The sequence below is a fragment of the Agelaius phoeniceus genome, chromosome 3 (genome assembly GCF_051311805.1).
Source record: "Agelaius phoeniceus isolate bAgePho1 chromosome 3, bAgePho1.hap1, whole genome shotgun sequence".
In the NCBI taxonomy this organism is placed as follows: domain Eukaryota; kingdom Metazoa; phylum Chordata; class Aves; order Passeriformes; family Icteridae; genus Agelaius; species Agelaius phoeniceus.
This window is the reverse complement of record NC_135267.1, coordinates 77,108,778-77,121,405: the sequence shown is the minus strand read 5'-3', so window position 1 is coordinate 77,121,405 and position 12,628 is coordinate 77,108,778. Positions and strand designations below refer to the sequence as shown.

The window sequence follows — 12,628 nt, the reverse complement described above, 5'->3', positions numbered from 1 at the left end:
TCTGAAGCTGTAGCTGCAGCTATTCAAGCAGTGTCTCCTTGGAGAACTGACTTATTTCTGTGGGGAGACTATCTGGCAGAAAGCAGAGAATCACAGAACATGCTGTGTTGGAAGGGACCCATCAGGATCATTGAGTCCAACTCCTATCTGAACGCACTCAAAACAACAGAAAAGTGAGACCCAATGAAGTTTTGCAGGTATTTTAGAAAACCCAAATCTTAAAAAATGAGGACATCATTATGCTGCATCCTGTTATGGTGAGTGTATGGAATGACCCTGGTCCGGGTGGAAGTCAGGTCCTTTGATTAAGTTTTTGAAAAGGGAAAACCAAGAAAGCCTTCAAAAATACTCTCACAGATCAGATGTAAGATCCTCATAGACAACAATAATCCATCACCCTTTGCTGCTTCATCCATTTTACTGTAAATCATTTTCCATGACAGCTAGAGGACATCCTCCATGCTGTTTGCAATCACTCATAGTATGGCAATGAGCCCTTATTAGGGCTATTAATGCTGGTTTCTTTGCAGAGCACTCTACTAAACAGCCCTCCCTATGCCAATTCAAAGAAGGATAAAGATTTGTGCTTAAATCTGCTCTAAAGCCTGTATCTCCTAAATGGCAGCCTATAGGCTACCAAATTTAGTGCCCCACTGCCAAAAAGCTTGAGTATGCTTCAGACACTCAAAGCCATCTTTTACCTGAGTGTCTGGGCCACGTTAATTCCTGATGCCCAGCTTTATAAACCAAATTTAATGGGAAAACCTGATAAGTGTTTTCTGTAGTCTATCAAGGTAAGAAGGGGTCTTGTACCTTTGACCCTGCATTTTGTAGGGCTACATTTCCACTAATATGACAAATCCAACTGCTTGGCATGTGAAGGGGAAGACATCCCAGTCATTTCCTTGAAGAGTCTGCTTTACCAACTGCTCTCACAATCAGACTTCTTTTCCCTGTAACTCCCTTTTTTAGCTTCAAGACATTCTGTCTTCCCTTGCTGTCTTTAGCAGCCAAATGGTTGTCATCCATCATTTATATCACCTTAGTGATATTTATAGATTTTGATCGCATCCCACTGAGCTCTTGTCTGTCTTACATCACATGTATTTGTAGCTCTCTTGATAGAGCTTGCCTTCTAATTCTTGCATATTTTCTGCTATAAATTTTCTCTAATTTATTTATACTCTGTCTTAAACCACAGATATCAAAAGAGCACATGATCTCATAGGGTTTAGTATTCCTACTCAGGTACTACAAGAAAAAAATCATTTATATACAAGCATGTAAATAAGATAGAAATCTATAGGTCTGCATATAAATTGTATTAATAAAACTGTAACTACACTAGCAACATATTTATGAAATACTTGTCTGATGCTGGTGTTCAAATATTTGTATTTTCATCCTATGAATTATTTGAGAACACTGAATAGCTGCATTATATATTCAGGGAAGGAAAGCAAATAGTAATGAAAAATTTTGGCCAGACTGCAGTCAGAAACACTTTCTCGATAAAATATTGGAAAGTATCTTTAGGTATCATTAGTATGATGTTGCAGAGGCAAAAATATATGCTTTTCATAGATAATTTGATAAGCCATCTTGAGGAAGAGCAAGGACAGTTAGAGGCTTCTGGAAGCGCTAAGTTGGCACTCTTATTTCCCATCACTTGACTAACTGACTAATGAGGTCCTTTTACATGACATTATATTCTTCCTGGTGCCATTTTTTCCCCAGGTGTGAGATGTGATAGAGGCCTACTCTTACCCACACAAACCTGACTGTGAGAGCCCAGCCAGCAAAGTCAAGGGGGGTCTGCATTGCTCGGGACTGAACAAGAACTGAGACAGGACCTCAGCATCTGATCCATGCCCATGCAGTCCATCCTCTCTCTGGCAGAGTCCTGACAGTGCTGTGCCCCAGCAGCAGGTAACTTCTGCTAAAATTGAAAAGGGATGGATTAGCAGTGGCTCTGACCTGGACACTGGTGCACATACCCTGGGGCCTGACCTCTGTACATGTTCTGGTGGGGCAAGGTTGGACAAGCAGTGGTTGAGTACCTCTGGTTTGACAAGCTGGCAGACTCAGGGCCAAGAAAGCTGAGGTCATCTAGCAAACTTTCCATTGACCTTCCTATTTAAATACTGATATATTTATCCCTTTTCTGCCAGACACTAAGTACATCCCAAACAGACAAAAATAGATACAAAGCCTTCCCTGAAATTTCCACTGTCTTTCACTTTAGTTACTTTTTACAATTAAGGAGAGACAATTTTAAGCAAATCTCTCTAGATCTACAGACTCCTTTACTTTCAAGGAGATTTAATGATGCTTGGACCGATTTTCTTCTTTTTTTTTTCTACTCCTATTTTACTAAGTAAGATTCCTATTTTCTTTATTGCATTCAGCACTAAACATCTGACTTAACCATAGTACAGGCTAGGGAGAAAATGTAGAGCCACTAAATACCTCCTTGCCTTCATATCAGTGTGCAGTTTTATCCACTCACAGCAACCACCTAGAAACAACCAAACTAAGATTATGAACATCAATGGAAGCGGAAAATGAAGTAAAAGGAAATTATGAAAAAACTCTGGAATTTAGATGGGTTTTGGTGACTATGTCACTCACTGTCATTAGCAAATAAATAGACACATACAACCAGTTTGATTACACAGGCCTGCTAATACCAGCTCTCCCAAGTTACTTATTTCTATTTATTGATAGCATGCTGACACCACTTCTCTGCTGGTATCAAATTTTTGTAGCTAATTAAAATGCACCTTCTCTCCAGCCTGCACACACCAAAACATGCTAGATGGATGTGCTTTCAGTGCTTTGCAACTGCCAGAATTATACACAAGCTATAGGATTCACTCAGACTCTAGCAGAGTCTAACTTGCACCCCAGTGGCAGACACAGATTGCAAACTTTGGCTTTGCTCACAACTGTGGAACATCTGGAGCCAAACAGTTGGTTAGTACATTACAGAGATAGGAAAAAATCATGAGATTCACATGTGTTTCAAGATCCAAATTCCACTGTAATATTGGCATCTTTAAAATTGGACTTGTCAATTGGGACTATCTCTACTACATTCTTCTTCTTCAAAGGAGAGAAAAATGTATATCCTGTTTTTAAGATATACAACCTAGTTTTCCACCTTGCCTCTAACAGCATGGAAGGACTGAAAACCCACAAGACTTAACCAGCTGGATATTCTGAAGAAAAAGGCAGTTGGTCAAGGTGTTGAATCTGGCATCTAAACCACCTACCACTGCAATATTGGGGGCAGTATTGGGGGTAGAACTGGCTCAGCAGCAGAAATTTCTACTTGTCTATTATTTACCAGTAATCTCTGCTGGGGGTCAGGAGTCAATCTGAATAGACAAACCTTTAGAAACAGGGAGATGAAATGAAGTCCTTTTCTAATTTACTTAATCTGGCATCAGTAAGAAGCACATCCAAAAATCCAGCTTGAAAGCTTCACTAGTGCTCCAAGCTTGAAAGCTGTGCGATAGTTTTAAGACAAGAAAAACATTCAGAATATGCTAATTGCATCACATCTCTGGAAGGCTTTGAAAAATCTGATTCACCAAGTATTCTGAACTCCAAACAATAGCTCTTAATCTGTTTAGGCTTCCATTTTAAACTTTCTTCCACCCACAGAAATCTCTACCAGCTCCTCTAGCATAATTCTTTTACTTAATTAACTTATTTTCTATAGATACCGATGTGACTTAATACTTTGATCTTATTTTCTTTTGCTTCTGACCTCATCATTACATTTATATCCATATGAAGTTTGTAACTACAACTGAAAATGCCAGTTCTCTTTGCTATTAAAATTCATTAGGCTTGCTGTAATCAAGATGATCAATATTACAGCAGAAGAATCTTAAACACAGTAGAAGTCCATCCGAGGAGAAACACTCTTTTTTTCCCCATCTTTCCTCTTTCTACCAGAGTATTGTGAAGCATCCACCTCAGAATATTCTATGATTCAGAAGAATGAATAAATCCTTACTTGTATTTCAGAGCTTTTTACTTTTTTTCACTTGGGAATGAGATGGAAAAAAGTTAAAAGTAAAATTCTAAAAGCTCCTCAGAGTATGTACGTGCAAATAGAATACGACACATGGACTTGCTAAACCAACATCTACCTGCACTGACCTAGATAGGTGGTTACTAGTTTCAGGGTAGACTCAATTTGCAGGAAATCTGACTGTCTACAGGGTTTTCTCTTGCAGGGTATTGAAATGCTCTCAGAAGTGGAGCTATGTCTGAAGTCTGAAATATTGCACTTAGAAGCCCGAGGGCACGTCTAAAATAGCTTTAGAGTTTATTATTAGCATTTCATTTTTACAGATGACATGGAAGAATAGGGAATAGGTTGCAAGAAAATTCTCTTCTTCAGCAGGCTCCATGATTGGATTTACAGAGGCAGTACAGCTGCCTACAGGTGCAGAGAGGTGTCTGGGGGAAATTCCAAAAGCTCCTCAGTGAGACACGTGCCTAATCTCAATCAGCTCTGAAAAGAGTGAAATTCCAGATGTGTTCAAATGCTTTTACAACACCAGCAAACACCATCTTTGCACTGCTAGACATCTAATTACCTTTACAAGTTGCCCCACAATTAGCAGCAGATGGCCAGCAAAAGGAAAAGGGATGAAGTGTTTTGCATTTTATTAAATATTTTCTGCTTCTGGGCTAGGAAAGGTTTTGGTTTTATGGCTGTGGCTCTGACTCAAGTTACTCTGGCCAGGTAATCTCCTGTCTCAGTAAGACACCAGGGAACAATAGTAAACAAGGTGCGTGGCAGGCTCCATGGAAGGATTATTTATTTACACAGTGACATGGTGTGTGTCTTCCTGCAGTGATGCCATCATGAAATTTCCTTAACTCCTTCCCTATCACCAGCCTCCCCTGAGGGAGACAGGATGATGCTCTCTGAGGTGTTGGCAGCTCCTCTGAAAGAGGGAGCTTTTAATGAGGTGGTGCAAAGCAAATGGGGCTGCTGCCTATCACACAAACTATCTCTGCAGACACTTTTCCCTCTGAATGTTACATGCTAGAGAACACTGAGAAAATTATACTTACTAACAGAAATGAAAAGAGCCTAATTACAGTGATTTTTAAAGAGAGAGTTAAAGGATGCATGTCAAAAGGGACTGATATATAATTATGATAATATCAGTTGCAACTCCTGTGCTATCTAATTACTTGAAATGGGTGGCATTGTGCAGTTTTTTTGAAAGTGAGCTACTCTGACAACAAAAGGATATAATCGTATTATGAAATTACAATAAAATTGAAAGAAAAGTAAAATTAATATATTGGTAGGAGTAATAACCAAAGAGGCAGCACTAAATGTGCTGGAAAGACAGAACAAACAGAAACCCACCAACTGTCTCCAACCCCAAATCTGTGCTACACATTTGACTCACGCTGTGTCAGAAACTGAGATTCTGCACATGTTGCCTACACTGGCAGTCAAAATCAAGACATATTTACATGACAAGAAAAGAGTTGTAAGAAGTGGAAGAAGAAAGGAGTAAAATGAGGAAATATTTTAAAAAATTGGAAAGAGCATAAACCTAGCGATCACAGTGCTGAACTCTGCTGGAGCTTTGAGTGTCTCCATGCCCTGGCTTTGTTCTGGATCCTCTGAGGTACACGAAACAGCCAGCCTGCTGAGCATGCTGGACCCTGTCTGATTTGGGCACTCAGACATCATCAAGGGATGAGGTTTTTCTATTTTGGTTTCACACTGGCTGTATTACACTGATAAATCTGTCCACAATACTTGATATAAATGAAATATTGAAGTTATTACTTAAATTTAGTATACATTTTGTTCATCATGGATGTATTTAAGTTATACAGAACCCACACCTACTATAACATAATGCCATCTGTTGATAAATGATCTGGGCACTGAAAAGCTCTGATTTTTTAAATTCATTAGAAATTAAAACAGCAGCATTCATATGCAAGCCCACAGATCTGCTGGTAAGTCCATGCTCCTAATTACGGTGTAGCCTTGAAAAATCAACCATTGTTTGAACAGTGACATCAACAGATTGTAGGTTAATAGTGGTTTCCAGATTTTTGTGGCCATCATGAGGAAACATGAAAAGTTTCATGGATTTTCACAGATACTGCATTGCCATCAATGGCATATGCCCATACCATTGCCATAGTAGTGGAAAATCAAACTGAATAGAATGTTTCATATTATTCTATTGACTGCCTGGAGGTCATTTATCCCATGAACTGCTGTTTGGATCACTTCCTTAAGCTCTCATCATCTCATTTAATAGCAAAGACACAATCTCGTTTATTAGCAAAATTTACATCCCTTTTCTAAAATTTTAAAACAGTAAAAGTATACTGGCAGTTGGGTAGATCCCCTCATTTACTGCAAGTTTGGTAAATACTCTTCTCTATGTACTGCAATCTGTTCCCATGAGATGCCACAGAAATGAAAGGATCTCACCTAACTTCCCATGTCTTTTCAAATTCCATGTTATAATCTAACCTTGTCCCCTTCTGGTACAAGAACATAACCATGAAGTACTTTTCTAACATGTGAGCGTTTTCACTGCTAAACATTTCCTTAAAGAAAAGTGCATGTTTGAAACTCTTCCTCTGAGCTGTTATCTCACAACCACTTTCCACGGGTCTCTACTGGCCCCTGCAATGACTGCATGCTGTTTATTCAATAGCACTGAATAGAACTGATGACAGTTCTCTGAGCATGGCCTTCCAAAGCAGCAGCTGAAGTTCCTCCCTCAGCCTAGCAGCTCCCTGGCCTCTGGGGCAGATGTGACGTCACTGTTATATTTTTTGGAAAAATTTCTTTGCTTAGGATTCTTCTCTTGGGAAGCTAAGAAGCTTCAGAGAAAAAGGAAGGCAAAATTATCTCATTTGCTTCTCCTGTGTTTTGCTGCTTTAAAATGTGGTTGGAGATTGTTTATCTAACATGGAAATTGCTTTTACTGAATGACCAATCACTGTCCAGCTGTGTTGGGACTCTGAAAGAGGTCACGAGTTTTTCTTTAGTATCTTGTTAAACCTTCTGTAAGTGTCTTTTCTCTATTCATCAGTACAGTTTAGTAGAGCATAATAAATATAATATCATATAATATCATATCATATCATATCATATCATATCATATCATCCTTCTAAGAACATGGAGTCAGATTCATCTTTCCTCCCTACAAGGCAGGACCCCAAAAATACCACAAAGTGACTGTGTTCTATGCAATGTTCCTTGACCAAGTCTGAAGTTCACTGACTTTCCTCAATGCCCAACTAAATCAATATTTTAAATCTCTGCTGAAGACTGACTTTCACTCATTTTGATAGCATTCATTTTGAATGTGAAGAAGACAAAGGGAATTCTGAGTTTTTCTAGGTAATCATGGTTTTCATTGAAAAATCTCTCTAATTACAAGAAGCTCAGATCTAAGTAATGTAAGAAAGAAGAATAAATAATGTTTCAAATTTGCAATAATTTTATATGCAATTTTTTAAAATTATGATGATTCAGTCTAGGGTATGTTAAAAATCTTATTCAGTTTGCAAGGAGCATGGCTGAAGTGATTAACTGGATTTCCATGCAAGACAGCAAAGGGTTTTTCCATTGAAGAATTCTACGTGGTGGGATTGAAGTGTGAAAAATAGGGAAGACTTATCATGAAACCTGCCATCTTACAAAACAGAATAAAATCCCAAGCAACACCCAGCAACAAGAAATAAGCCAACAAAAAAATCCAGAAGCAGAGCAGCCTCAGCTGCATTTCTGGCATTTACCAGAGGCTTTCTTACCTTCACTGCAAACTCTGTTTCTGTAGCTTTATGAACACATCTCTTGCACACAGAATAGGAGCCAATTCCTATGTCCTCCTTGATCTCGTATCCATCAGTAAAGTGAATGTTGTTCCCATGCAACTGCTACAGGGAGACAAAAGAAACAAGGTAATCAGGACATGGGTATATAAAGGCAAGGACTAGCCTCCTCTTGAAGGAGATCCTTGATCTCCTCTCCTTCACAGAGCTCTCTTGTCCTTAGCAGCTTTTGTAAATCCAGTTAAAAAATTCTGAAGCTCTTTATGTAAACAAGTAAATGTGTCTGTTCCCTTTCTACCTTCTTCCAGTCTGTAAGATGGAATTGTCTGTAGAAGTAGTGGCAAAACTGCTGTGATTTTCTAAACTATTTTTGGAATGCAGAAAATCACCATATATTAGAAATTCATAGGAAACTGTGGGCCCAAATCTCCTGACAAACTCACATATCTTGACAATATAAACTGATTTCTAATTACAGAACAGGGGCAGATAACATATAAAATACTAATAGTTTCACAGTGTTCAAGAGAGATACTCCATATATGAGGAGTGCCTCCAGATCATTGGAAGTCCTGTCTAGAATATGTTCATCTGCAGTTTCTTTATGAGACAGAAGTTAATATTTTAAGCCATTTATTCATATGCTCTTTGGAAAATGTCTGAGCAGGTAGACCGGTTCAATGGTGAACCCCAAATCTGAGGCTCTGCTGAAAATTCCATCCCAGGACTCAAGAAACAACCAGCACCTCTAAAAATCCTCCAGAATCTTCTCTCTAAAAATATAGCCTTGCCAGCGAAGTCCACACAGAACCTGCTAAATTTTAAGATCTGCATATGTCAATATCCAATACATTTTTACAAAGCAAATCACAGGAATATATATAACATTTCTGAGATGTAATGGCTTGGGTAACATTTCACTTACTGTGCCATAAGAGCATCTTTAAGAGTAGGACACATTCCACTGTAAATAATTAAAAAAGAGATGAAAACCTATGAAAACCACAGAGAGGGTCTGCCCTCCTTGAGGCATGTACACCTGTGGCTGTGGGTAGCAGAGGGAGCTTTTTCTTAGTGAGAAAATTGGCTGCGTGTTAAGCAGCCCTGTTCTTTCTCCCTGGTCCCTTCCTCTTTGATCTATCGAACGTTTTGTAGCAATTTATTTCTGATTTAAAGTACAAATGGATAGATTTTTTAAGGGGAATTGCAGCAAAGAAGCAAGTGTCTGGCATGTTCCCCCATCAAGCACCCTGGTTTAGGTGAGTACATCCAGGCTTTTGTTCAACAGAACAGGAGTACAGTGGCCTCTTACACCCAGGAGCCTGGGCTCAGTGTCTCTGGGAGCCTATAGCAATAGTTCATCAAACCCCTTTGCCAGCACAGACTGGATCATATAATCCAAGGCAAAACTGTTGGGAATGAAATGCATTCAGTGAAAAAACAATATTTCATTACCTGCCCTGCATGCACAACTGGAATCCTGTTTCAGGTATTGAGAAGTACTTTTCATTTTAGTTGTGACAAAGAGCAGTCCCTATTTCCTTTGCAAAGGTGGTGAGGAACGTTTTATACATAAAAGCCTTTGCAAAAAAAATCTCATTTTCCAACACCTACGTGCTGCATGTAAAACACCTCCTTCCTACACTGGGTAGCTGTGAAATACCAGTGAGAACATTAGGCAGTTTAAATACACACATACGTAAGTGCACATCAGATGTGAAATGAAACCAGCATCAGTACCTGCACAATTGGGTGAACAGTGATTTTGTGCACATCTTGCTGTGCAGGCTCCTGCACCAAGTTAGAGGCAACAAAGCTGAACCCTCTGAAAAGATGATGAGCATTGGCACTTGGAGGAACACCTGGGGAATCTGTAGGAGAAGGAAGAAAATGGCCTCATGAGCTGCACAGAAGAACAGAAAGGAAGAGCACGGCACTACAAGAGATAAAGTCACCCCTGGCAGTCAATAGCAGATCTGATAAACTGGCACACACAGGGGAATATAATGCATCTCCATGTCGAGGCTCTGGTGTGCCTTCTCCATTCCTTTCCTCTGGGTTTGAACAGTGCAGGGGTATTGTTTGCAAGGATGTCTCCTCTTGGATACAGGATTTTTTCACAGGGCATTATTAGTACTGCCTGTGCCAAGAGTGCACAGAGAGAGAGAAGGCACAGGGCAGAGAGGCTCAGTGAGAGACAGGAGACTCAGGGCAGGGCATCTTGCAGGGCTTATCAGAGGTTCTCCAGGGAGTGGAAAAAAGCTACAGACTGCTTTATCTGTCCTTTGCAGCTCACCTTAACTACAGAAATTACAAAGGATGAAGTGGAAAATTGTGTGCGTCGGGAGAATATAGAGAATGCATGAAACCAGTGTAAAATCACTATACTCCAGTAGTGGCCTGATAGGAATCTTCTGGAGCAGCTTTAGGAGCTGGAACCTACTCCAGGGAAGACAGGGGTTGACTTTCAGGTAGAAAAAACAACAAGGATTCTTTTAACTAACCTTCATGGAGATTTTCTCCCCATCCTTCCTCTGATATGGCAAAAGGAGGAAAGGAACAGCTAAAGTTCAAAAAATCCTGAATTAGAAATTCTACCTTTGGTAGGCAATAAGCTGAGAGCAGTTCTTTGTACCTGCACCACTGCTCAGTGAGAGAAGTAGCATGACGAAGCAAGTAGAGCTGTGCTTCAATTAAAATTCTGAAAAGCTTTAAAGAGATCTTTCTCCCCAGTGTATGTTTTATCCTGGGTATTTTTCTCAGCTAGAAGAATCACTTTGTAAACCATCCCTTGGCAACAGGCTGGGTATTATAGAACCTATATTACTAAAATTTGCTAACTTTTTATTTGGTTTTTTGGAGGGGGCTTGTGGGTTTTTTTTTCTCTTTTTCCCTTCACATTTCCTCCAATGCACCATGTCATTTACTGACAAAGTTACAGAGTTACACTTCCTTTAGAAAACTATTTCCTTGTAGTAAAGTGTGTAAATACCCAGCTATCTAAAGAAAATACATCCCCACTGAGCTTTATATCTGACTCACCTGCTTGAGGCCCTGAAAATATGTAAGAATGTGTACTTCTTAGTGTGCACACATCCTGTATAAATCTACTGGTTAAATGAATAGAGGAACTGAAGTCAGAATTTGATAAAACCAATATATATCTACTTGGGAATAAACAAAACTGAGACTTCAGCTAATTCCATTTCTCATCACAAAGCTGCCTCAGCTTTGGCAGGAGTCAGGAGTCAGTGTGCTATTATTGCACAGCAAGCAGAGTTCAGACGGAGAAGATTGTCTTTTGGTAAAATGACGTGGGTTTTTTGTTTATCTCAGTGTTTTTGACGGGCACGCTCCTTGCAAATACGTGGATGAATCACACCAGACCTCTTGCATCACTGGATACTTCTACTGGGGCATATCCATAGCAGGGATTCTTACACGAGGGATTAATTAAGAGGAAAGAACGTTTGTTTAAAAAAAAAGGAATGACAATAATTCACATCTGAACACTTCTGAACCTCAGAAAAGCTGTGATCCAGCTCTAAAACTAAAGTGGTAGGTCAGCTCTGTTTAAAAAAACTGTTCCTTCATAATTCACTGCCAATTGCTTCAGCAAATACTGCAGAGGAACTATTGATGATTTGCTGTTCACTATCAAATATTCATCACCAACAACTGATTTGCCCATTAAAACATTTCTGCTAAGTGCAAAATTATGCATAAATCATGGTAATTAACGATAGCTCAGAAATCTAAATCATTTTTCTAGGCCTTATAAATCAGAATAATTTCATATATCTGAATTAGATCCACTTACAAGCACCAATCTTATTTAATGGGTATCTTTCTTCCTGTGAAAAGTAATAATGCTTTGTTCCACTAGAGCACCTAAGGTTAAGGGTTTCAAAGGCTTCATAACTCTTAAGTTATTTCATTCATCATGTTATACTGGGGTTAGCAAACATCTTATTTGCAAAGGAGGATATTTAGATATTTCAGGTGAAATTTTAAATACTTTTTTTCAGCAGTAAAGCCAGTCTAAAACATCCCTGCTGGTTACAGCCTGCTGTCCCATCAATTACAACAGTACAAACATTTGTGGAGTGAAGTCTAAGTTGGGTCACAAGAATGATCTTGGTTTGATCATTGTTCAAACCACCATTTCTAACCTAGACTGCTTCAGCCTCCAGCTGCTTTTAAGGAGCTGAGTCACCACAAATGAGATGTGGGGTCACAGTGGCGAATTTAGGAAGCAAATGGCCAAAACCAGCAACTCCAACTTGGACGAATCTCTGAGAAAAAGTGATGTGAAACTATACTCACATAAATGATCTGTCAGTGGCAGAAACCACATCTTTGCCACACTTAGATCTGAAGTCAAGAATCCACAGAATGTGATTTCAACCTCCAGGGTAAAGGAAGTTTTTGAGGTACAGCAAATCACGGGACTGACAAGATTTACTGTATCCAAAATTTTGACATAAACCTGCTTTCAGACAGGAGAACTCATTCATAAAGACAGTGTAAAATAGTGATTGACAACTTCATTAAAACACAACTGCAAGATCATGAAGCAGGAATTATTATGTTTTCTCTCTGAGGATGTTCTCAGTAACAGGATTAGTTTGTTTGTTAGTTTTATTTTGTCCTGATAGACAAAATAAAATTTAAAAAAAAAAGGGTATTGCTCTATTCCATTGGCAACGTGAGCACACATCTGTGATACTCTTCCCAATTTGTTTGACCCAACCAGTCAACAGTCAGGGGCTG

The 12,628-nt window shown here is 39.2% G+C and overlaps 1 protein-coding gene across 5 annotated transcripts in view; it reads right to left on the bottom strand.

Moving 5' to 3' along the window:
- The window catches only part of RPS6KA2 (ribosomal protein S6 kinase A2), a 282,279-nt gene that overhangs the window by 24,861 nt on the left and 244,790 nt on the right, over positions 1-12,628 (bottom strand). For all 5 annotated transcript variants that reach the window (XM_077175651.1, XM_054629033.2, XM_077175652.1 and 2 more), the window contains 2 exons: positions 9,596-9,726; positions 7,835-7,960 (listed from right to left, as the gene is read on the bottom strand). In XM_077175651.1, the coding sequence (XP_077031766.1) occupies positions 7,835-7,960; positions 9,596-9,726 (257 nt within the window). The remainder of the gene's footprint in view (positions 1-7,834; positions 7,961-9,595; positions 9,727-12,628) is intronic.